At 36.1% G+C, this 27,359-nt stretch overlaps 1 protein-coding gene across 3 annotated transcripts in view; it reads left to right on the top strand.

Annotated features, from left to right (window-relative positions):
• MGAT4A (alpha-1,3-mannosyl-glycoprotein 4-beta-N-acetylglucosaminyltransferase A) overlaps positions 1-27,359 on the top strand; it is a 115,628-nt gene that overhangs the window by 49,864 nt on the left and 38,405 nt on the right. For all 3 annotated transcript variants that reach the window (XM_029937197.1, XM_029937195.1, XM_029937196.1), the window contains exon 5: positions 8,218-8,351. In XM_029937197.1, coding sequence (XP_029793057.1) covers positions 8,218-8,351 — 134 coding nt within the window. The remainder of the gene's footprint in view (positions 1-8,217; positions 8,352-27,359) is intronic.

Here is a 27,359-nt window from a genome sequence, read left to right on the forward strand (position 1 = left end):
TTTTTTTTTTAAATTATGGATACAATTTTACTGCTAGTAATCAGTATGTTCAAACTTTCTATTTCCTCCTGACTTCGTTTTGGAAGGAATTTATCCAATTTCTCCTAGCTTGTCCAATTTGTTGGCATATAATTTTTCATAATTTTCTCTTATAAACCTTTTTATTTCTGTGATGTTGGTTGTTATTTATCCTTGTTTCTAATTTATTTATTGGAGTCTTTTTCTCTTGATGAGTCTGACTAAAGGTGTATTCATTTTCTTGATTTTTTTCAAAGAACCAGCTCCTGGTTTCATTGATCTGTCCTATTGTTTTTAAGTCTTTGATTTATTTCTGGTTTAATCTTTATTATTTCCTTTCTTCTACTGACATTGGCCTTGTTTGTTCTTCTTTTTCTAGCTCCTTTAAGTGTTAGGTTAGGCTGTTTACTTGAGATTTTTCTTGTTTCTTGAAGTAGCCTTGTGTTGCTGTAAGCTTTTCTTTTGGAACAGCTTTTGCTGCTTCCCAAGTAGTTATTTTTTTAAGTAGTTATAGTTTTAAGTAGTTATTGGACTGTTGTGTTTTCATTTTCATGTTTCCCCTGAAACATTTTTTTATTTCCCCTTTGGTTTCTTGGTTGGCTCATTCATTGTTTAGTAGCTTGTTACTTGTTCTCAACGTATTTGTAGTCTTTCCAGATTGTTTCTTGTAGTTTATTTCTGGTTTCATACTATTGTGGTTAGAAAAGATGGGTAACATGATTTCAGTCTTTTTGAATTTATTGAGACTTGTTTTATGGTCTAGACATATGATATATTATGGAGAATGTTCCATATCCCTCGAAAAGAATATGTAATCTTCGGTTTTTGGATTGAATGCTCTGAATATACCTAATATGTCATTCAAAGCCACTGTTTCTTTGTTGATTTTCCATCTGGATGATCTATCCATTACTGTAATTGGGGTGTCCCTTACTATTATTATAGTACTGTCAGTTTCTTCCTTTCTGTCTGTTAATAGTTGTCTTATGTATTTAGGTGCTCTCATGTTGGATGCATAAATATTTACAATTGTTATATCCTCTTGTTGGATTGTTGCCTATATCATTATGTAATGTTCTTTGTCTCTTTTTACAGTCTGTTTTACAGTCTGTTTTGTCTAACTTAAATATGACTTTCCCAGTTTTGTTTTCACTTCCTTTTTGTGTACTAAATGTTTTTCCATCCCTTCACTATCAATCTGCATGTGTGTTTAAGTCTGAAAGTAGTCTCTTGTAGGCAGCATATGGATGGGTCTTGCTTTTTTAGCCATTCAGTCACCTTATGTCTTTTGACTGGAGTATTTATTTAGTCCATTTACATTTTAAGTAGTTATTGGTAGGTTTGTACTTACTGCCATTCTGTTACTTGTTTTCTGGTTGTTTTGCAGTTCTGGTTTTTTCTTCTCTTCTTCTTTCCTCTGTGGTTTGATGGATTTCTTTAGTGTTATACTTGGATTCTTACCTCCCTCCCTCCCTCCCTCTCTCTCTGTCTCTGTCTGTCTGTCTGTCTCTCTCTCTCTCTCTCTCTCTCTCTCGTGTGTGTGTGTGTGTGTGTGTGTGTGTGTGTGTGTGTGTGTCTATTATAGGTTTTTTATTTGTTACCATTAGGTTCATTTAGAACATCTTCTGTGGATAGCAGGCTATATTAAATTGATGGTTACTCTTAAGTTTTTGAATACATTTTAAAAGTACTGAATTTTTACTACCTCACTCTTACATATTATGTATATGATGTCATACTTTATTACTCTCTTGACTGATTTTTATAGGTAGAATTAGTTTTACTGCTCTGTGCTTTAACCTTCATACTGATTTTATTAGTGATTATTACTTTTATTATATTTTTATATTTATCTGTGAAATTTTTTTCTTTTCATACTTTCTTACACTTAATGGTCTTTTCTTTCTACTCAAAGAATTATCTTTAACATTTTTTTTGTAAGGCAGGTTTAGTGGTGATGAGCTCCTTTAACTTTTGTTATCTGGGAAACTCATTACATCTTTTTCTGTTCTGAATGATCGCATTGTTGAATTTTCAGGATTTTGAATATATCGTGCCACTTCCTTCTGCCTTGAGGAGTTTCTGTTTTAAAACCAACTGATAGACTTAGGTGGTTTCCCTTATATATAACGGTTTTCTCTTGCTCCTTTTAAAATTCTCTCTTTATCACTCCTCTTTGTCATTTTAATTATGATGTGTCTTGGTGTGGACCTCCTTATGTAAATTTTGTTGGGGGGCTCTCTGCCTCCTGGGTCTGGATGTTTGATTCCTTCCCTAGATTAGGGACATTTTGAGTGATTATTTCTTCAAATAACTTTTATGTCGCCTTCTCTCTCCTTCTGGGATCCTTATTATGTGAATATTACTACACTTGATGATATTGTTGAGTTCCCTGAACCTATTCTCATTTTATATTATTATTCTTTTTGTTGTTAAGCTTGGATGTTTCCCATTACTTTCTCTTCCAGATCACTGCTTGGTTTTTCTGCCTTCTTAATTCTGCTATCGATTTGTTCTAGTGTATTTTGTATTTCATTTATTGAATTTTTCATCTCTGACTGGTTCTTTTATATACTTTCTATCTCTTTGATGAAGGTCTTACTAAGATCCTCCACTCTTTTCTCAATTTCAGTGAGTATCTTTATGACCATTAATTTGATTTTTTTAGCGTTTATTTATTTTTGAGAGAGACAGAGCTTGAGCAGGGGAGGGGCAGAGAGAGAGAGGGAGACACAGAATCCAAAGCAGGCTCCAGGCTTTGAGCTGTCAGCACAGAGCCCGATGTGGGGCTTGAACTCAAGAACTGTGAGATCATGAGCTGAGCCAAATTCAGACGCTTAAGTGACTGAGCCAACCAGGTGCCCCTAATTTGAATTCTTTATCAGGCATTTACCTATCTCCATTTCATTTAGCTTTCTTGCTGTGATTTTGTCCTGTTCTTTCATTTGGGCCATATTGCTCTGTCTCTTCATTTGTCTAACTTTGTGTTTGTTTCTGTGTATTAGGGAAGTCGGCTACATCTTCCTGCTCTTGAAAGTAGTGGCCCTATGAAGAAGAGGTCCTGTGGTGCCTTGGAGCACGATAACCTCTGTTTGCCGGAACCAGGCGCTTCAGGGGCATTTTCTGTGTGGCTATGCAGGCTCTACTGTGTGACTGAGCTGCATTTGCCTTCAGTCCATTTGACTGCAAAGGCCCATTTTGCCTATTTGGGGCACACTGGGCAGGGTTTGGGGTCTGCTCTTAGGGGGCTTCTGTAGTAGGTCAGCGGTCAGACTAGGTGCCTGCCCTTAAGTCCATGTGCTGCGACTGCAGTTGCAGTGAACTGCAGGGCACGATCTCTGTACTGTCAGCTATAAGATTTGGCTGCAGAGACGGTGGGAACACTGGTTTGTGTAGTTATAATCCCCTCTCTCCAGGGCAGGAATCACTTTGGAGTGGCACTGGTCCCTGCTGGGTTTGCTTGCATGATGCATTGGGGCAGAAGGGGCTTTGGAGGGATGCCTGCTAAGTGGGGTGGGTTGGATGGGGTGCCTGAAGGGGAATGCAGACGTGGGGCACTTGGTACTAGCAAGGTAAGTGGAGAGTGTGTGTGCTGGTTCCTGCAAGTGTCTGGCTATGTAGGCAGGGGAAGTGGGGGAGGCAGGGGTAAAAGAATGTCACTTGCTAGCACTTCTGTTCTGTCTCCTTAAGGTGCAAAATCTGAGATACCCCAGGCACTTTTAAAACTGCTGCTTCCATGCAGTTTTATTTGTTATGCTGCGGAGTTATTTGTTACGCTGGCTCTTTAAGGGTGGGGATTCAGTTTCCTATTGATCTCCAGCTCTCCTGGAGCTAAATCACCTGTTTTTAAAGTACCTGGAGCTAAGGTCTGCTCATTATAAAAATTCTGGAAGTTAAGCCCCACTGGTCTTCAAAGCCAAATGTTATAGGGACTTGTTTCTCCAGTGTGGGTTCACCATGCCTGTGGTGCTTGGTGTGGGTTTTGCTCCTTCTGTTTGGAGTTAGTCTTCCTGGGGTTTGGTTCTTAGATGCGTTTCCACCTCTCCTCCACTTTTCAGTGCGGCCTTCTCTGTGATTAACTGGAAGGTTCGTTCTGCCAGTCTTTGAGTCTTTTTCAGTGTTAAGTTGCACTGAGAGTAGCTTTAGTCTCCGTGTCCGTGAGCTCAGGATCTTCCTGCTCTGCCATCTTCCCAGAAGTCCCAATATGACAGATCTCTTAAGCTCCTGGAAGCTCTTCATCTCAAAATGGAAGAGAAGAATGTGGCATAGATCTTTGGGGATATCTTTTAAATCATTTGGATCTGAGTATTCTTATTTTGGGAGGGGGTTGTTTCTTTTAAATTTCAATTTCAACGTAGTTAGTATGTGTGTTAAATTAATTTCAGATATACAGTATAGGTGATCAACAACTTTATGTATTACTCAGTGCTTGTCATGCTAAGTGTACTGTTTAATCCCCATCACCCATTTCATCCATTCTCCCACTCACCTCCCCACTGCTAACTATCTGTTTTTTGGTTTACCACTTCTTTTTTGTTTGTTTTATTTCTTAAATTCCACCCATGGGTGAAATCATATGGTATTTTTCTTTCTCCGACTGACTCATTTCACTTAACGTTATATTCTCTAAGCCCTTCCATGTTGTTGCAAATGGCAAGATTGCATTCTTTTTCTGGTTGAGTAAGAATCCATTGTATAAATATACACCAGATCTTCTTTATCCCTTCATCAATCTATGGACACTTGGGCTGCTTCTGTTATTTGGCTATTGTAAACAATGCTGCAATGAACATAGGGGTGTGTAGATCTTTTTGAATTAGTGTCTTCATATTCTTTGGGTAAATATCAAATAGTGCAATTGCTGGATCATAGGGTAGTTCTATTTTTAATTTCTTGAGGAACCTCCATACTGTTTTCTGCAGCAGCTGTACCAGTTTGCATTTCCACCAACAGTACATGAGGGTTACCTTTTCTTTGTATCCTTGCCAACACCTGTTATTGCTTGTTTTGTTGATTTTAGCCATTTTAACAGGTATAAGGTGTTATCTCATTGTGGTATTGATTTGCATCTCCCTGAAGAGTGATGTTGAGCATCTTTTCATGTACCTGTTGCCACCTGTATGTCTCCTTTGGAGATTTTTTTTTTTTTTTTTGAGAGTGGGGAGGAGAGAGAGGAGAGAAAGAGAATCACAGAAGGGGCAGAGAGCGGTTGAGGGAGAGAGAATCCTACATGAGCGTGGAGAGAGATGGTGGGGGGAGAGAGAGAGAAAGGAATGGGGCTTGAGCTTACCTGATGTAGGACTTGAACTCACAAACCATGAGATCATGACCTGAGCTGAAGTCAGATGCTTAACTGACAGAGCTATCCAGGTGCCCTTTAGAGAAATATTTGTTCATATCTTCTGCTCACTTTTTAATTGGATCATTTTTCTGGTGTTGAGCTTATTAATTCTTTATATATTTTGGATACTAATCCTTTATCATATATATTATTTGTAAATTATCTTCTCCCATTCAGTAGGTTGTCTTTTAGTTTTGTTGGTAGTTTTTCCTTCGCTGTGCAGAAGCTTTTTATTTTGATGTAGTCCCAATAGTTAATTTTTGTTTTTGTTTCCCTTGCCTCAGGAGACATATTGCTAGAAAAATGTTGCTCTGGCCAGTGTCAGAGAAATCATTGCCAGTGCTGTCTTCTAGGATTTTTATGGTTTCATCTCTCACATTTTGGTTTTTAATTTGTTTTGAGTTTATTTTTATGCATAGTCTACCAGTGTTTTCCAATTTCATTCTTTTGTATATAGCCAAATTATGGATCTTAGTATTCTTATCTGCAGAATCATGGTGGTAGGTTCATTGAGCCATGATCTTCAAGTTTCCTTCTAACTTTAGAATTTCATGAATTCTAAGTATTTTCTAGCATTTCCAATAAATTGTTTCATTATTGACTTAAGCATTTTTAATATTTGTAAAATATTTCTCTACTGCTCTATAACAGGATAATAAGGCTTTTTAAAAAGTATATTTTGAGAGAGAGAGAGAGCATGCGCCTGAAGAGAGGCAGAGAGAGAGAGGGAGAGTCCTAAGCAGGCTCTGTGCTGCCAGCACCAAGCCAGATGTGGGGTTCGATTCTATGAACCACAAGATCATGACCTGAGCTGAAATCAAGAATCAGACGCTTAATTGAATGAGCCACCCAGGTGCCCCAATATATTAAGGTGTTTTAAAAGGTGTTACTTAAAAAAAAACGCCAACTTTTTGTGAAATACAGTCCTACTGTAACACAATATATGCATTCCTAAAATTTTCCATGCTTTGCTGAATTGTGCAATAAAAGAAAAATGAGGCTAGTGTCACAGCAGACAGAAAGTTTGTTGATGACACATACAGAAAGATAAGAACTTAGAAAACAGCACAATTTTACACGTGTTAAATGATTAAGAAATACAAAAGTACTCTAATCAGTATAGTACTCTACCTTGAATAATACTTGAGGTTTGCCTGTTAAAATGTGCTTCGGAAGGATTGCAGCCTGGAAGGTTTTGAGAGGTGATGCCATCTGGTGGAAGTTTCAGCACCAGATGTGGATAGGGTGGTTCTTTGCGTGCAGTGAACCGAGGCAGCTGGTAGAGGTTGGAGGTATATACCACTCGTATTTCTACTTTGCTTCTTGCAGTTTTTTGAACTCATTTCAAGTGGATGCAGTTTTCTCTGTTCACCTAGTGAATGCTTGTCCCAGAGGAGAAATTGCACATAAGCAAATGTGAAATCTACATTGTGCTCAGATAGTTGCCCGATATACTAATCACTCAGGAAAAAATATGCATTGTGAAAACTAGAATTATAGTAGAACTAGCTGTAGTTTTAGACTTAAAAGAAGTTGCACAAATAGTACACACAGTGTTTTCATATACCTCACCCTGTTCCCCTAAATGTTCAAATTATGTAACCATGATATAATGATCAAAACCAGGAACTTTGTACTGATGCTATATAGTATTAACTAACCTTAGATCCTATTCATATTTTGTCATTTTTTTCATTGTTCTTCTTTTTCTGTTCCAGGATCCAACTCAGGATCTGATATTTCATTTAACTGTCATGTCTCCTTCGTATTCTGCAATCTCAGACAGTTCCTTATTCTTTCTTTGTCTTTCCTGATCTTGACACTTCACAGAGTACCTGGACAATTTTGTAGATTTTGTAGGTTATTCCCCTACTGTGGATTTGTCTGATATTTCTTCACAGTTAGGTTGAAGTTTGCTTTTTTGGCAGCAAAACCACAGAAGGGATGTTGTGTCCTTCCGATTACATTATATACATGATACCTGAGACATTAATTTTTTTTAAATAGTTTATTGTCAAATTGGTTTCCATACAACACCCAGTGCTCTTCCCCACAAGTGCCCTCCTCCATCACCGCCACCTCTTTTCCCCCCTCCTCCTTCAACCCTCAGTTCATTTTCAGTATTCAATAGTCTCTCAAGTTTTGCATCCCTCTCTCTCCCCAACTCTTTTTCCCTCTTCCCCTCCCCCTGGTCCTCCACTAGGTTTCTCCTGTTCTCCTGTTAGACCTATGAGTGCAAACATATGGTTTCTGTCCTTCTCTGCCTGACTTATTTCGCTTAGCATGACACCCTCGAGGTCCATCCACTTTACTACAAATGGCTATATGTCATTCTTTCTCATTGCCATGTAGTACTCCATTGTGTATATATACCACATCTTCTTGATCCACTCATCAGGTGATGGACATTTAGGCTCTTTCCATGATTTGGCTATTGTTGACATTGCTGCTATGAACATTGGGGTACATGTGCTCCTATGCATCAGCATTTGATTTTTAAGATGTGTTCACTGTTTCTTTTAGTTGTATATTTGTTGTTTATAGTTTATAGTCATTGGTTTTTACTGTGAGGTTAATGTCTTCATTTTCATCAGTACTTGGACGTGTTTATGGATAAGCCTTGTAAAAAAAATTAGCCTGTTATGGGTATACCTTTATATCCTTTGATTATTTTTCTTTGTAAAGTAGTTTATTTTGTGGTATATTTTGATTCCTCCATTATTATTGAGTAGTGTATTTTGATTTCTGAGTTATTTCTATCAATTTGAGAGAGTATAATCACTTTGGACGTACTCGTGTTGTTCTATACTGTCTTTGTGAAATCTTTTTATATAATTACTATCATTATTTTGTTTCAGTGTCAATAGTAATGGGAATTCCCACAGTGAAGAGAGAAGTTAAATCTTACCTCATAGAAACTCTTCATTCCCTTATTGATAATCTGTATCCTGAAGAGAAGTTGGACTGTGTTATAGTAGTCTTCATAGGAGAGGTAATTATTTAATTCTTGTTTTTTTAACCATATATAAGAGTTGAAACCATAATTGAGTGTTTTAATATGCTTTTATAAGCATGTTGTAAAAAATGTAATGAATAAAGGTTAGGTAATATATTCCTTCTGCTAGTTAAATGTAACTCTAACTTGTGTTTGCCTTAGCTTCTCTCCTGCAGTAACAATCCAGGAACAGTAATCTGTTGTGAATAGGATAATATTATACATATAAATCTTTAAGAGCAGTGAGTTCCTTAGAAGGAAAATGTTCTTAATGTTTTCTTTAATATGGAAGTAAACACATATAGGTATGGCTTGTCTACATACCTATACATGGGATTGTTCTCTATATTTTTTCATATCATGGACATTTCTCTATGCTAAAAAGAATACAACATATTTTTTATGCCTGCAAAATGTTCCATTGTATGGTTTTAATATAATTGATTTTGTTTCTGATTGATAAACTTTCAGATTACTTCCAAATTTTTGCTCTTTTAAAGACTGTACTGTGCATTACTCTAAATTGCTGGGCACGTGTGTAGTTACTGATGTGGGATCCAGTAATAAATGTGGAATTGCCAGGTCTTAGTTGTATAAATTAAAATGTTCATACATGACCCCAAAATGCCCTGCAGAAGTTGAATCAGCAGGGTTCAACCAGAAAGGAGAAAGCAGTTTATTCCTTTTCCAGCAATCTGTGAGAGAACCTGTTTTTCTGTCCCACACCCTGTTACGTAATACTAGTCTTTACATTTTTTTGCCAAGTTGATGGATAAAAATACTGCTTTTGTTTAATTTGGATTTCCTTGCCAAATGGGATTAAGTATTGGTTTATATATGTCTTTTGACTATTTGTATTTGTGCAAATTTTGTTAATCATATATTGTTTGTCAATAGAAATTGGTACAATATCCTTGGAAAGCAATTTGGCAATAGCTATTAAAATTTAAAGTGCTATACTCAGTGACCTAACATTCAGCTTCTAAAAATTGACCCAGTAGAAACATTTGCACATGTGTAAATATATTCAGGCTCATATGCACATTTATATAGCTCCTACATGTGCATTAATTAGATGAATAGAGAAAAATGATCTTGTGAAATATACTCCAAATGATTAGTAGCAAATATTGTTGAGAGTTTGGATTATGGGGGTATGGTACCTTCTCTTATATACAATTTTATAAAATTTTGAGCATATACTGATTTTAATGAGGAAAAAAAGCCTTTATATAAGAAAAAAATAACACTTGTATAAAGGAAAAATTCAGGTTTTTTTCTTCCATGTAGGAAGTATTCAGTTCTTTCCTACTGTATGTTTCTTCCCTATGTGTCTCGACTTGTACAGAAACACTTTATTGACACTTTTAGTCAGCAAATGTGTGGAAACTTTTTTCCATACCAAGCAGTTCTCTGTGACAGCAGCTGGGTGTCCTACAATATAACATAATTCTGATGCTATCTACCTGAAATTAGCATCAGCTCTCCTAGGTGTAGGGCTCCGTCACACAAAACCGGCCCCTGCCACCACATACACACATACTTCAGATGCCAGTTGCAAGCTCAGGTTGTTATCTGTGTTTCTGACCAACTAGCTGCAGATTAGAGGTAACAGTGACCCCACACCCTTTGTTTCTTGGGTTCGATTAATTTGTTAGAGTGCCTTACAGAACTCTGTACAACACTTATGTTTACTAATTCATTAAAGGATACAGATGAACATCCAGATGGAAGAGGTGCATAGGGAAATGTATGTAGGAAGGGGCATGGAGCTTCCATGTTCTCTGAGGACACCACTCTCCCAGCACCTTCATGTAGTCACCAGCATTGAAGGTCTCCAACCCTGTCCTTTTTTTAAAAAATGTTTTTTAAAAATTGTTTTCAATGTTTGTTTATTTTTGAGAGAGAGGCATACAGAGTGTGAGTCGGGGAGGGGCAGAGAGAGAGGGAGACACAGAATCTGAAGCAGGCTCCAGGCTCTGAGCTGTCAGCACAGAATCTAGATGGGGCTCCAACCAACAATCAGTGAGATCATTACCTGAGCTGAAGTTGACACTCAACTGACTGAGCCATCCAGGTGCCCCCCCTTTTTGTTTTTTTATGGAATCCTCATTACATGATTTATGAAACCATGATTTATTAAATTGTTGGTCATTGATGATAGATTCAACCTCCAGCTCTTCTCCTCTCCCCGAAGCTTCAAGAAGGGTAGGACTGAAAGTTCCAACCCTCTGATCACATGATTGCCTCTCCTTGCAACCAGGCCCTATCCTTCATTAGGGGGGACCGAGTCCAGAACTGACCTCACTACTATAACAAAAGACATCTTTGTTGCTCTCATTACTTAGGAAATTCCCAGGGTTTCTAGAGTTCTGTGCCAGAAATGGGACAAAGACTAAATATATACTTATTATAAATCACAATATCATAACCTAAAAATAGTATTCAGTCTATAGGCATATATGTGTGTACATCGCTCAGATGTAATAACATTGGTTTTGGATTCAGACAACCCATATTCAGGGCCTGAATTCTGTCACTTACTGCCACTTAAACCGGTCGTTTTTTCTCTCTTCATCCTCAGTTTCGTCATATCTAAAATGAGAATTCTGCCATTGAGACTTTTAAGCTCAACAGTGTTGCCCACAGGAGCAGTGAGATCACACACATGGAGAGATGTTGCACACTGACAGTGCAATTTAACTGCCAGCAGTAATCTGATCTCCAAAGACTCCTCTGAATTTCAGTATTTGTATATGTATCTATATAGAATTTCAGTATTTATAAGAAAGTCTATTCTGAACAGAAGAATTAATTTATAGAGTTCATTGAATTACTTTTAGGCAATTTAAAATTATTAATCACTATGTTTGAATCTGCCTTGATTAGTAGTTTTAATCTAAGAAGTGTCTGGTAACTTGGCATGCACGAACACTAGTGACAAATGCATATACTGTGGTTGTGACCTGATCTGCAGATTGCATGTTTCCCGATTGACATCTCTAGCATCCTCCTAAGCCCATGTTTCCAACTGCCTACCTGATAACATTAGTTGAATGTTATATAAACAACTTTTAATCTCTCCATAACTAAGTTAATCTGGTTTTCTCAAACTGCTTCTCTTCCAGGTTTCCCTTTATTAATGGTTCTTTACAGCATAGAATTAATAGTTCTGTGTTCCAGTCATTTTACTCTTTTATTTTGTTATGTAGACCTAGGGTGATCTCAGTTCTATTTGTGTCATTCTTTAGCCTGAAACATTGCCTTTTCCTTTCTCTTTCTTAATCATCCTTCAGCCCCCCTGGGAGGAGAAGAAAGACAGAAAAGTAGTTACTAGCTCTTTGTTCTTTGTTCTTCTGTGGTGATTTCTCTCTTTGGGTCCTTTAGGCATAAATGATGAGAGATTTATAGGACTTGCAAAGTTTTGAATAGTTGACTGTTGATGTATTTGAAAGTTCACTAACTATTCTAGAATTGCAGGAGTTAGGAGGAATAAATTCCAGTTGCCCTGAAAGATCCATGATATGATCCAAGTGTGATATTCAGATTTTAAGATTGTCTCATTCTTGTGTTTACTTTTACCTACTACTTTTACTTTAATTATAACCTTTGTATTTGAGTGATCCTTTGTTGTCTGTATGCCTCATTATTTATATATTTTATATTTCTTATATTGTATTATCAATATATCTACCACTCATGACCATTTTTGACAAAATATTTTCCTATATTGTACTTTAGCAAAATTTGTTTTCTTGTTTTATTTTTATATTTGGAGAATTTTCTATATTATGAATCTTGGGGGGAGGACTTTTCTCCCATTATGAAAACTAAAAATGCCAGATAATTGCTTTACCAGTTCAGGCCTTTAACATGGGCTCAGCCACTTGGCACTCCTCTCCTGTACTTTGAGTAGAGCTTAATTATTTTCGGATAACACAGAAAGCCAAAAAACATAAGCCAATTATTAGAAATAATAGGGGAATTTATTAAGGGGGCTGGATATAGGATTGGTTCCTATTTCTGTATATTAGTAACAAAGAAATGTTTCTTCTAAATAGATTTTCTAAAGAAGCAGGGATTGTGGAATATGGCTCAGTTTGGGATTGTCTCATGTTTCCATGTGATTAAATTCCAATTTTACATTCTTTTAGCAAGAACACCATAGAAGTGATATGATATTCTTTTTCAGACCCTTATGTTAAGATATGTTGATACATCTCGTTATCAGCATTATTAACATACAACACTTGATTAAATTGGTGTCTGACAGGTTTCTCTACTATAAATATATTCTTTTTCCTTAAATACTTAATAGCTTTCTTTTGGAGTAATGCTTTGAGATTATGCACATATCTTGTTTTCTCCTCATAACTTTTTCCCAGCTAATCAGCCTTAATGATTCTTGCCTGTAACAATTACTGTGTTTGCTGAATAGTGATTTTCTAGATCCTTCTACACTTATTAATTGGAATTCTGTGAAGAAGAGCTATCCTTTTCTCCAATTTTATTTATTTTGTTGGTTACTGAGATCGGTGTGTGCTTGTGGATATTACTATACATTTTTTACGTTGTTACTAAAATTATTCCATTTTTAGCCACTGATTGCTCTTTGGAGTTGGCTACTCTGTCCTTACAAGATGCCCATTTCCCCTTATATTCTAACAGTGTAAGAAAATGTTCTAGGCTTATCTTACATTTTCCCTACCCCAAACCTGGAACCAGCCATGTCCCCAAGATACCTTGTTGTATTAATTGGAGAAAAGTATTGGAAACCAAGACCTGGGTTCTAGATACGCTCATTGCTTCCCTCCACTTCTAATCCTTTCAGTGAGCAGAGCTAGGAAATACATGTTTGCATACTTACACATCTGCACATCTGTCTAAGTCTTATATGTCCTAGTTTGTAATGATACATTTGATTCCAGTCCAGTACTGCAGGGTTCATTCTAGCCTTTTCCAATTCCTTATTCTTATTTTCCCCTTCAGTGGGAAACTTGGCTCTCGTGATTCATAGTATATACCTACTTACTTGCTTAGTCCTAAATAGACATAAAGTAGTTTCCGAATTGCTAATTTATTTAAATCTACTGATGAAAGTTTATTTTCTAATTTCCTCAAGTGAGGTCCATATAACCAATTTTCCCTGAGGTCCTATGTAGTAAAAAAATGTTATGTTCTGACTTTATTCTTTGCTTAAGTATAGAAGCCATTAGTCACATTTTTTTGGGGGGGCAGGGTTGGAGGGAGTAGGGAGTGCTCCTGCTGAGACTAGCCAGATGACCTTCCATATTTCTCACTTCTTGCTATAAGAAACCCATATTGCCTAGTTACCCAAATGATTTTTTTCTGTCTTTAAAGCTTGACTAAGCTTGCTATAACATGTCTTGATTTCAACTTATGGATCATTTTTCCCTGGCACATAATATGCTCTTTTGGTATATAAGGTCATATCTTACTTAACTTCAGGAAAGAACTTTATTATGAACATTTTAAGACCTACAACAAAGTTGAATTTTACAGTTACACCTGCATATATAATACCGCAACTTACTACTAAGGTTTAAGTATTTTTATTTATCATATCTCTACCTATCCATCCTTTATCCATCATTAATCTGTTGGGGAAGTTTCTTCAAATCATTTGCCCATTTAAAAAATTGGGTGGTTGTTTTTTATATTTTGTTTTGAGTTATCAAAATTCTTTATATATACTGGATACCATTCCTTTGTGAGTTATGGGTGTTTTGTGAGTATTTCCTCCCAATCTGTGTCTTTTTATGTTTTCACAATTTCTTGGTGAGTAGATGTTTTTAATTTTGATGAAATCTAATTTAACAGCATCTTCTGAATTTGTGGTTATTGTTCTCCATGACCTAAGAAATTCTTGCTTCTGAAAAGTTCAGGTCTGTTACCCATCTTGGGTTAATTTTTGTTATGGTATAACAAAAGTGTTCACTTTCATTCTTTTTCATGGAGATGTTTGTTTATTCCAATACCAGTTGTTGAAAACACTTTTCTTTCCCTAGTGGATTGCTTTGGTGCCTTTGTTGAAAATCCAGTAACCAAATAAGTATGGGTCTTTCTCAGTTTTGTTCCATTGACCTGTAGGTTGATCCTTATGCAAAGACCTCTTTTTCTATTACTATAGCTTTGAATTAAGTTTTGAAATCAAGCTGGGTTAAGTCCTCAATATGTTATTTTCAAGACTGATTTAGGTATTTTAGGTCCTTTGCATTTCCATATACATTTTAGAATCCTCACAATCATTTCTAATATCTGGTGTTGCTTCATGGGGACAGGTGCTTTGGCTGTGTGTTTTTTCTTTGAAATTAATGGGAAATATTTGGTCACAATTTTTATTTGTTTTGTGGCTTTCTGTATAGTTTTTTTTTGTATTAATAGGTTTTGCTGAATTTCTTTCTTTTTTCTTATTTTTTTGTACAGTTGCTGTGCTAGTTCCTTTTTTATGAATTGTCATAGAAGGAAGTGTTCCCCCCCCCCCACCCCCCACCCCCTGCCGTCAAAGACTCTTTGTGACTGCTACGGAGGAGTCAGGCTGCTTCCTGCAAATACAGCTAGTCTGTGCAATTCTTCAAGCTATCTTTGATTATTGGAACCACACTGGATTCCTTTTGAGCTTGAGAAACTTCGTTGTTAATATTGGTCTTACTGAAAATCGAGTTTGCAGTTTTGTATCTGTTTCTCATTGATAATTCTGTATAATGTCAATGCTATCTTCGTAGGCAAATTCTAAATAAGTGATTTAGTCTTTTCTAGTTAGACAGCTTAGTGTGCTTCCAAGCCAGGGTTTAGTTACCTGAATGCTTTGGAACTTCTGACCACCCAAAGCACTGGAGGAGTATAGTAGCCTCAGAAACAGTTGTCCTCTGTATAGTTAGGTTTTCTCAAGCTCTTATAAATGACCTGTTACTCATCTTTTTTTAATAAAGGCATAAGTACAGATATCATTCTAAGTGTTCAGTGAACAAGTATTTATTGAAATACTAAAATGAGGAAGGTACTGGAAGAGATTGTTCCCTTAATTTGCAATCGAGCATTACACAGGGGCATTTTTTCTCTACTTTTCTTGTTTTTTTCTACATTTCAAAAAATATTGTAAATGCACATGGCTGGAGTCCCAGTAGTTGGTGGAGTTTGTTATGCTAAACAGTAGTCTCCTGTCTTCACTCTCCTACCTCCCCTGCAGTTTTCCTTCTCTTCCCTTCTCCATTTCCTTCTCCTCTGAGACTTTATAGGTCTTCTAGTTCTGGCTTGCTGGCAATCAGGCAAAGATCATTTTTCTTTGATCTTTTCAAAGAACTCACTTTTAGTTTTGTTAACTTTATCATTTCTTTAATTTCCATTCTTTATTATTTCTTTCCTTCTGTTTGCATTTAGTATGGTTTACCCTTTTTTAAAATTTTTTTTTTAAAAACAGTTTTAATGTTTATTTTTGAGAGAGAGACAGAGACAGCACCATTGGGGGATGAGCAGAGAGAGAGGGAGACACAGAATCTGAATCAGGTTCCAGGCTCTGAGCTGTAAGCACAGAGCCCGACGTGGGCCTCGAACTTATGAGCTGTGAGAGCATGACCTGAGCCGAAATTAGAGGGTTAGACAATTGAGCCACCCAGGAGCCCTTCTTTTTTCTAGAATTTTAAGGTGAATTTTTATTTTTTTAATTTAAAAAAAAAAATTTAACTTTTTAAAATGTTTTTTTATTTATTTTTGAGAGACAGAGAGAGCGCGAGCAGGGGAGGGTCAGAGGGAGAGGGAGACACAGAATCTGAAGACAGGCTCCAGGCTCTGACCTAGCTGTCAGCGTAGAGCCTGACATGGGGCCCGAACGCACGAACTGCGAGATCATGACCTGCGCTGAAGTCAGATGCTTAACCAACTGAGCCACCCAGGCGCCCCTTAAGGTGAATTTTTAGAAATTTGGCTGGAGCTCTTTTTTAATAGAGGCAGTTTTAAGGTATATATTTCTAAGTACCACATTAGCTGCATCTCATAAATTTGGTTAAATTTTATTTTCATTCAGACCAAAATACTTTATAAATCCCTTGTAATTATTGCTTTGATCCATGGATTATTTGGAAATGTGTTTAATTTTTACCCATTTGTAGGTTTCCCAAATTTCCTTTTATTGTTTGACTTATAATTCAGACTTTTTTATATTTAACAGTTCTTGTTTATGGGCCAGCAGATGGTCTATCCTAGACAAGGTTTCATGTGCGCTTTAAAAGAATGGATTCTGCTATTGTCAAGAGGAGTATTCATAAATGTCTGTTAGGTCAAGTTTGTAGTGTTACTCAAGTCTTCTGTAGACTTGCTGATTTATCTGTCTAGTCTTTCTATCTTGATTTTAAATTACAGATTGCTGTGTTAGTGCATCAGTAGTGTTTTTGGCCAATAATTTTTTTTAGCAGTTATATTTTAAGATGTTTACTTATACATTTGTTACAAATCATACAGATCCCAATTAGGAAGAAAGTGTACTTGTATAATAACCTATAAAATTTGCTCATAGCGGCACCTGGGTGGCTCAGTCGGTTGGGCATCCAACTTCAGCTCAGGTCATGATCTCACAGTTTGTGTGTTTGAGCCCCGCCTCAGGCTTTGTTTTGACAGCTGAGAGCCTGGAGCCTGCTTCAGATTCTGTGTCTCCATCTCTCTCTTCCCTTCTCCCACTCATGCTCTCTTTCTGTCTCAGTAACAAAAACATAAAAAAAATTTTGCTCATAGTTCAACAAATATTTCCAAAACACTGGTAAGTACTAGGCATATCACTGAATGAAACAAAGCCTCTGCCCAGTGAAACTTACATTATAGAAAAATACATCTTAAAAAAATATATATAATACATTAAAGGATAGTAAGTGCTAGAAGAATAAGTGAGAATAAATGGGAAAGGGAGTATGGGATCACCAGGGGATGGTTTATTAGAGTGGTCAGAACATTTGGGCAAAGATTTGAAGGATGTGAGAATTGAACAATCCAGGCTAACAGCATGTGCAGAGACTGCAAGGCAAGAACATTGCTTGGTATATTTTGTGAAATTGCGAGGAGAGACCTGTGTGGCTAGAGCAGAAAACATGAGGGGTTCAGTAGTAGGAGGTAGTCAGGGAAGGAGTGGGGTGGGCCAGGTCACATGGGATGCTACAGGCCATTTTAAGAACTTTGCTTTTACTCTAAGTCAGAGGACTAACAGAGTTTTTTGTAAAGGGCCACATGGCAAATATTTTTGGTTGTAGGAGCAGTGCATTTTCTGTTGCATCTGTTCAACTCTGCTGTCATAGCTTTAAAACAGGCAGAAACAATATGTAAATGAGTGGGTGAGGTTGTGTTCCAATAAGATATTACTTTGTGAAAACTAGGGGGGAGCAACCTGTGTGCTCCATTGGTTAAGCATTGACTTTGGCTCAGGTCATGATCTCATGCGTTCAAGCCCCACATCAGGCTCTGTGCTGATAGCTTGGAGCCTGGGTCCTGTTTCAGAATCTGTGTCTCCCTCTCTCTCTGCCCCTCCCTGGCTTATGCTCTCTCTTTCCTCTCTCTCAAAAATAAACAAACATTTAAAAAATTAAAAAAAAATTTTTTAATGTTAAAAAAACAGAGGTGCCTGGGTGGCTCAGTTGGTTAAGCATCTGGCTTCGGCTCAGGTCATGATCTCACAGTTCTTGGGTTCAAGCGCCACATCGAGTTCTGTGCTGACAGCTAGCTCCAAGCCTGGAGCCTGCTTCAGATTCTGCGTCTCCCTCTCTCTGACCCTTCCCTGCTTGCCCTCTCTCTGTCTCTCAAAAATAAAAAAAACATTAAAAAGTTAAAAAAAAAAAAAAGACAGTGGGTCTGTTTTTATATAATTAAGACAGAATCATTTGAGGTTTTCATGTAGACACTTTACTTTTTGTTCCTTTAATGTATTTTAAAATACTTAATTTTGAAATAATTTGGATTTACAGAAAATTTGCACAAAAATTGAGAATATTCCCTTCACTCAGCTTGTTATAATGTTAACTTATTTATCCTTAATAAAATGATCAAAACCAGGAAGTTAACATTGGTATAATACTAATTATAGCTAAACTGTAGACTTTATTCAAATTTGATATTTTTCCACCTAATGCCATTTTTCTATTTTAGCATCCAGTCCTAAATACCACATTGCATTTAGTTGTTCTGACTCCTTAGTTTCCTTCTATCCCTGATAGTTCTTGCACTTTTCTTGTATTTGATGAATTCAGAAACCTTTAGTGAGTACACTAGTCAGTTCCTTTATAGAATGTCTCAGTTTGGAATTGTCTTGATATTTTCTCATGATTAGATTGTAGTTACGCATTTTTGGCAAGAATAATATGACTTAACCTTTTAAAGGATTACACTACTTTGGAAAGGAAAGAAGCAAGGAGATTACTTAGGAAACTTGTAATAATCCAGCTGAGGCTTGGACTAGGATAATCGTAAAGGTGGTGAGAATTTGAACCGAATGGGTTCTGATTAGAAAAGTTTGAGAACTATTACTGTAGCATCAACTGTTTAGGAGAAGGAAAGGAAGAAAGGCTATGACAGATATATTGGAAATGAAGGGTTTTTTTTTTGTTTTTTTTTAATGTTATTTATTCTTTTAACTTTCTCTTTCTTTTGTCTTTCAACAGCTTGACCATTTTAGAAACTAGTAAAGCTAACTAGTATTTGTTAGCCTTTGCTGCTACATCTGCATTGAATTTAAAGTATCATAAAGCCAAGCATTAGATGGGTAGGAATGGCTTTCCCGTGGATCTTAGGGAAGTAAAATATATTATGAGCTGCCAGCCTCATTCTAGCACATATCTTTTAGTCCTTTTGACCTGCCACATGTACACATGGTCTTTCTGGAATTTTCTTTGGTTCCTTATTATGTAAAGTGACATCTGCTTTGGGCCCTGAGTTAATAAGGATTTGGCTTACCTTCCTGCTATAAGCAACTAGAAGGCTGAATAAAATATGATTCATTTGTTGTCAGACATTTGACAGTAGACTGTGCATGATGTGATTCCCAGAGACAGAAAAATAAGTGCAGTGGATACCACAGTTCCCCCTCCCCCCAACTTTCTGCCTGGAGATGCATTCCCCATCACACTGCAGTGGAAACTGCAGCATAGAGTTGCTACACAGAAAATGATGATGCCTTTGGATCTTTGTTGTATTAGGGCCACACATGTGTCGGGTGAAATGAACAAAGCTGGGGTGGGGGGAATGATCAGGGAACTATAAGGGGAACAATTTCCATTGCTCACATGGGATGGGTTCTGACCAACTGGAATGGCAAGTCCTTGGTAATCACCAGGGACATTCAGTGGAGACTCCAGAGGAGTTAAAATACCCTTGACGTGGCTATTCTGGACCCACCTCAGTAAAGCTTAAATAGAGGCCTGTGGGGGGGCAACTGATGCACAAATAACCACCGGTTAAAGTTAAAACCCAAAACATTTTTAAAAAACAACAAGGTTAAGACACTCAATATAGGATTGGTAATATTTATTATCAAATAAAAAATGGTTAGTATGTATGCCAAGGGGGAAAAAAGTGAGCCATAACTAAAGAAAATTTGGCTAATCTAACAAATCTAGAAATGACAGAGGTGATAGAACTGGGAGCAAAGGGCAATAAAACAACTATTACAAACATTTTCAAGCCCTTAAAACAATGAGGAATGGAATGGAAGATGTATTAAAGACTCAAATGGTGGAACATATAGCAATGAAAAGTAGAATATCTGAAATTTAAAATTTACTATATAATCTTAACAGATTAGACCCTGCAGAAGGAAAGGTCAGTAAATTTGTGTATTTATTTATTTATTTTTATTGTTAGAATTATTTATTTATTTATTTAAATAGTTTATTGTCAAATTGGTTTCCATATAACACCCAGTGATCTTCCCCACAAGTGCCCTCCTCCATTACCACCACCTCTTTCCCCCCCCTCCCCCTTCAACCCTCAGTTCGTTTTCAGTATTCAATAGAAGGTCAGTAAATTTAAAAATAACATAGAATGTATCCAAAATTAAATACATGGGGGAAGAGACTGAAAAAATTAAGAACAGTGCATCAGTGGCCTATGGGATAATATTAACTGATCTATCATATGAAATTTTAGAATGGAGAGGAGAAGGAAGGAGTAATTGCTTTTTGGAAACATGGAAACTTTTTCATGTTAGAAGAAAAGTATAAATCCTTAGATGCAAGAAGTCCCAAAAAATCCTAAGCAGAATAAACACAAAACCACTGTCAGGTGTGTCCTAATCAAACTGCTGAAAACCAGAGATAAAGAGAAGATCTTTAAAGAAGCCAAAGAAAAGACACATTATGCACAGAAAAAGAAAAGTTAAGAATAGGTTCTTGTTAGAAACTATGCAAGCCCGAGACAATGGAACACTGTCTTTAAGGTGTTGGAGTGGGAGCCGGTTTTTTTTTTAATTGTTAAGTTTTTAGATGAATGCCTTATATTTAATCAGTCAGTATTAAGTGTTCATGCTACATACAACCTCACGACACCCAGGTGTTTGGGCATCTGGAAAAGCAGTGTACAGGCACGGTGCAATCTCTATCCAAATAACAATGGCATTTTTCTCAGAACTGGAAGGGAGAATTAAAGGGCACCTTTATCCCTTTACAGGTTGGGCTGACTGAGGGTCTGTCCACAGTGCTCACTTGCCTGATGTCCTGCTAATGTCCTGGGCTTGTGAGTTCTAAGCAACTTCTTTTTCAATCTTTGAGACTTTGTTTCATTTCTTTCATTACTTGATAGAATGAGTAAACAGAACACAAGTAAGGATGGAGAAGACATAAACAATACTACCAGCCTAATGATATAAATCTTAAGAGGTTATTTAGAAGGTACCTATCAAAGGTGGCAGATATTGCTTTTATTTTTATGATATCTTTTCAGAGTCTATCTTATGGCCTTTTGTAGTGATTCAGCCTTTTTAAAGAATTGAATTATAATTGACATACAATATTCATTTCAGATATGCAGGATCGAGATTCAATATTGTATGCATTATAAGATGATGACCACAATAGGTCTGGTTACCATCTATCCCCATACAAAATTGTTATATTATTGACTATATCCTGAATAATATTTATTATATCCTGATGCTGTAGGTGGCATCCCAGTGACTTAGTTATTTTGTAACTGGAAGTTTATACCTCTTAATCTCCTTCACCTGTTTTGCCAGTCCTTGCCCCCTCCAACTGCATCCACCATTTTCCTTATCTATAAGTCTGTTTTTATTCTCTTTGTAAATTTGTTTTTTGTTTTTAGATCATGTAAAAGTGAAATTATATAATATTTGTCTTTGACTCATTTCACTTAATGCAGGTCCATCCATGTTGTCACAAATGGGAAGACTTCGTTCTTTTTTATGGCTGAGTAATATTCCACATTGTTTCTATACCACACCTTTGTCCATATCTTGGCTATTGTAAATGCTGCATTGAACATAGGGGAAATATATCTTTTCAAATTAGTGTGTTTGTTTTCTTTGTATAAATACCCAGAAGTATAATTGCTGGATCATAATGGTAGCTGTATTTTTAATTTTTTCTGGACTCTGTACTGTTTTCCACAGTGGCTGCACCAGTTTACATTCTTACCAACAGTGCGCAAGGGTTGCCTTTTCTTCGCATGTTTGCCAATACTTGATATTTTTGGTCTTTTTGATACTAGCCATTCTGACAGGTTTAAGGTTGTATTTCATTGTTGTTTTTGCATTTGCATTTCCCTGATCACTAGTGATGGTGAGCATCTTTTCATGTGCCTGTATGTATGTCATCCTGGAAAAAATGTCTGTTTGGGTCTTCTCATTTTTAAATCAGTTTTTTAGTTTTTTGTTCTTGAGTTGTATCAGTTCTTTGTGTATTTTGGATAGCAACCTTTTATCAGATGTATCATTTCCAAATATCTCCTCCCATTCAGTAGGTTGCCTTTTCATTTTGTTAATGGTTTCTTTTGCCACACAAAAGCTTTTTGTTTGATGTAGTTCCATTTGTGTATTTTTGCTTTTGTTTACTTGCCTGAGGAGACATATCCAAAAAAATATTTGAGAGTGATGTCAAAGTATTTACCACCTATTTTTTTTCTAGGAGTTTTATGCCTTAATTTCTTAAATTTAAGTCTTCAGTGAATTCTGAGTTAATTTTTTTGTTTGGTATTAAGATAGTGGTCCAGTTTTACTCTTTTACATGTGACTGTGCAGTTTTCTCAACACAGTTGATTGAAGAAACTGATTTATACCTTTGTATGTTATTGTCTCTTTGTTGTAGATTAGTTGACCATTGAAGGGTGGGTTTATTTCTGGGCTCTCTTCTATTCCACTGAATATTTGTATTTTTTCCATCAGTGCTATACTGTTTTGATTACTATGACTTTGTAGTATAGTTTGAAATCAGGAACATGTTACCTCCAGCTTTGTTCTTCGTGCTTTGTTCTTCTTTCTCAAAATTGCTTTGACTGTTTAGGATCTTTTGTTTTTCCATATGAATTTTAGGATTGTTCTAGTTCTGAGAAAAATGCCATTGGTATTTGGTAGGGATTGCACTGAATCTATAGATTAATTTGAGTAGTATGGACATTTTAATGATATTAATCCTAACAACCCAAGAGTGTGGTATATCTTTCCCTTTGTTTGTGTTGTCTTTAATTTCTTCCATCATGCATGGTCTTAGAGTTCTCAGAGTGCAGATCTTTTACCTCCTTGGTTAAATTTCTTAAATATTTTATTCTTTTAAATGCAGTTGTAAATGGGATGGTTTTCTTATTTTTTTCCCCCAATAGTTCATTATTAGTATATAGAAACACAACAGATTTCTGTGTGTTAACTGTGTATCCTGCAGCTTTCCTAATTTATTTACTAGTTTTAATAAATTTCTTTTTTTTGGTGGAGTCTTTAGGGTTTTCTATGCATAATCATGTCATTTGCAAATAGGGGCAGTTTTACTTTCTTTTCAATTTGAATGCCTTTTTTTCTTGCCCAATTGCTGTGGCTAGGACTTCTCATACTACATTGAATGAAAGTATTGAGAGCAGACATCCTGGTCTTGTTTCTTTTCTTGGAGGAAAAGCTTTCAGCCTTTCATCCTTTTATTGTTAAGTATTATGTTAACTGTGGGTTTGTCAAATATGGCCATTATTATGTTGATGTACATTCCCTTCATACCTACTTTGTTGAGAATTTTTATCATAAATAGATGTTGAATTTTGTCAGATACATTTTCTGTCATCTCATTCACGTGAGATGATCAGGTAATTTCTGTCGTTTATGTGGTGCATCGCAATAATTGATTTGCGGATGTTAGACCATTCTTGCATACCTACTTGGTTATGGTATATGATCCTTTTAATGTAGTGTGGAATTTGGTTGCTGGTATTTTTGTTGAGTATTACTGTATCTGTGTTCATCAGGGAAATTGTCCTGTAATTTCTTTGGGGTAATAGCTGTTTGGTTATAGTATCAGGGTAATACTGGACATGTAAAATTGGAAGTGTTTCTCTTCAATTTTTTGAGGTAATTTTTGAAATATAGGTATTAGTCTTTAAATGTTTGATAGAATTCATCCACGAAGCCATTTTTTCCTGAACTTTTGTTTGTTGGGATTTTTTTTTATATATATATATAAAGATTTGTTTTATTTTTAGAGAGAATGTGAATTAGTGGGGGAGAGGGGGAGAAGAAGGGATGGGGAGAGAGAGAAGATGAAGTGGGGGGAGCAGAGAGAGAGAATATCTTAAGCAGACTCCATGGTCAGCATGGAGACTGACGCAGGGCTTGATCCCTGGACCCTGGGGTCATGAGCCAAAATCAAAAGTCCAGACCCTCAACTGACTAAGCCACCCAGGCACCACAAGAGTTTGTGGTTGTTATTTTATGGATTCTGTTTTATTGCTTATAATTAGTCTGTTGAGATTTTCTGTTTCTTCATGATTCAGTGTTGGAAGATTCTATGTTTCTAGGAATTTATCCATTTCTTCTAGATTTTCTAATTTGTGAATAATTGTTCATGTATTAACATCCTTTATGTTTCTGTAATGTTTTTTCTTCTTTCATTTCTTATTTAGGCTTTCTGTCTCTTTTTCTTGTTGGATCTGGCTAAAAGTTTGTCTCTTCATCTTCTCAGAGAACCAGCTTTAGTTTCATTGACCTTTACATACTTTTTAAATTTCTATTTCATTTATTTCTGCCCTGAGCTTTATTATTTCCTTTTGTTAACTTGGGGCCTTGTTTGTTCTTTTTTCAAGTTCCTTTAAATGTAAAGTTAGATTACTTATTTGAGATTTTTCTTATTTTCTTGAGGGAGGTCTGTATCACTATGAACTTCTCTCTTAGAACTTCTTTTGCTATGTACTAGATTTTGGGACATTGAGTTTCCATTTTCATTTGTCTCAAGCTATTTTTTGACTGCCTATTTGATTTCTTTATTTGACCCATTGATTTTTTGGGTCTTCATGTATTTGGTTTTTCCAGTTTTCTCCTTGCATTTAATTTCTAGTTTAATACAGTTGTGGTTGGAAAAGATACTTGATGTGATTCCAGTCTTCTTAAATTTATTGAGACTTATTTTGTGGCTTAACATGTGATCTATCCTGGTGAATGTCCCATGTTTCATGTTCCATGAAAACAGTGTGTATTCTGCTGGTTTGGAGTGGAGTATTCTGTACTGTGTCTCACCAGGACTGGTGCAGTACAGCAGTATGATCTAAGGTTTTCTGTTCAGCATCCCATTGATTAGGTATTCCCAATTTGGACATAGATATTTACAAATCACACATATATGCTATTAAAAGCATAGTATACTCCCTAAAATATATAAAAAATAGAACATTGTTTTTTACATTTAACTTTTTAAATCACCGTTTTTGTAACATACATATTTAAAGTGACAGCTATGCAACCACCATCTCAACTTTCAAACATTTTAATCACCCCCAAAAACAACTCTGTGCACCTTAGCCATCACACATTAATACCCTTCTCCCCGCAGCCCTAGGTGACCATTAATCTACTTTCTGTCTGTGTAGATTGTTCTACTCTGGATGCTTTATACAAGTAAAGGCATGTAGCATCTGGTCACACATTTGTAACTGGCATTTTTCACTTAGTGAACATGTTCAAGTTTCATCCCTGTTGTAGTATGTGTTAATAATATATAGTTTTAATGTAAAAACACTGGATTTTATGTAACCATGAAGAACACGTGATTATCCAGGAAAAAATTCTCTTTTTCTATGTATGTCCACTTTCCTTCCCACCTATCCCACGGATATACTATTCACATACCCCTAGAATACACATACCTCAGTTTTATATTCATAGATGCATTCCCAGAATTGAGTGATAATAATTGCCTTGGAAAAAGTCTCCACATGCTTTTAAAAAAGATTCAGGAAAAAGGGCTGTCTTTTAATTTAATGCAAGCAAGCCCCAAGATCTGATATTGCCTATCTCAATATTCAAGAGTTGGGGAGAGGCAAGAACAGGCCCTAGTGACGATAATAATTTGCCTGGATGTTTCTAGCCAGTTATACATTTAGGTTTCTTGAGAAGATTCACAGGACAGTTTCCCTTAGCTGATACCAGAAAGGATTTATTCTCTTGTGGAAAAGTGATATCATATCAATTATAGTCGTTTAAGCAAACCTTTTCTTAGTTCTGTCAGTTAGCATGCAGCATAAGGATTACATATAATATTAGCTTTGGCTCACTTGAGTTTCATACATATTATTACATGTTAATTAATGAATCTGTGTTTACATATATGTATTTTTCTTGACCCACCTCTTGGACAGCCTACTGGGAACAGGGAGATGATCTTGTTCATCTCTGTATTCCTGTTTCCTTGGATAGGCAAATCACGGGCCCTCAATAAATGCTTAACAATTGAGATTCAGGTTGTTTCTTAAATTTACTAATATTTATATAAAATAATCTTGATCATGTTTTCCAGAATTATAGCTGATAGCTGATGTGTAGTAAGATACTCATAAGTTATATATGTTGGTAATAAGTTATTTCAAAACAGATCACTGACATTTGGTTCATACATAGGAAGTACAGAGGAATTTGAGCTATGTACCAGTTGTATCTCCATAGTTGTTAAGAGTTTGAAGAATGGTCATAATAAGATGTCTCACTCCTACGTCTTTAAATTGAACAATAAAAATAGGAATTACTTGCAGTCAACAGAAATTAAAGTTAACATACTTTTATAGACTATCTTCTATACTACAACTTTTTATAACAATAGTTTTATGATTTCCAAAATTTATCTTTTTGGTTTGTTTATCAAGTATTAAATGTTTTGTGTTTATAACATAGATCATATTTTATGTATGATTGATTCCTTTTAACACCTTAATATAAGCTGTGACTATTTAAAATTGGCAGGGGATATTAGATCTTTATTTGTATGTAATTCTAACTGTGTGTAAAGTGCCTTTTACTTGAGTTCTAATCATTATTAACCTAGTAGTGATAATCATAATAATACAGACCGTAACTGCTTTTTATTACATAGTTTTATCATTTAATGTCATAGTTGCAAAGGTATTATTTCCTCCTGCCTTTTATTTATTTATTTATTTATTTATTTATTTATTTATTTATTACAAACTGAATAAGTCAGATTTATTCAGAAATCTAACCAATCATGTATATATATATTTTTGGTTTTTTTTAATAATTTATTGTCAAATTGGTTTCCATATAACACCCAGTGCTTCTCCCCACAAGTGCCCCCCACCATGGCCATCACCCCCCTCCCTCCCCCTCCCCCTTCAGTCCATGGTTCATTTTCAGTATTCAGTAGTCTCCCTTGATCTGTGTCCCTCACTCTCCCCCGCTCTCTTTCCCCCTTCCTCTCCCCATGGTCCCCTGCCAGGTCTCTCCTGTTAGACCTATGAATGCAAACATATGGTATCTATTCTTCTCTGCCTGACTTATTTCGCTTAGCATGACACCCT

Source organism: Suricata suricatta, chromosome 4, assembly GCF_006229205.1.
Source record: "Suricata suricatta isolate VVHF042 chromosome 4, meerkat_22Aug2017_6uvM2_HiC, whole genome shotgun sequence".
Lineage (NCBI taxonomy): Eukaryota > Metazoa > Chordata > Mammalia > Carnivora > Herpestidae > Suricata > Suricata suricatta.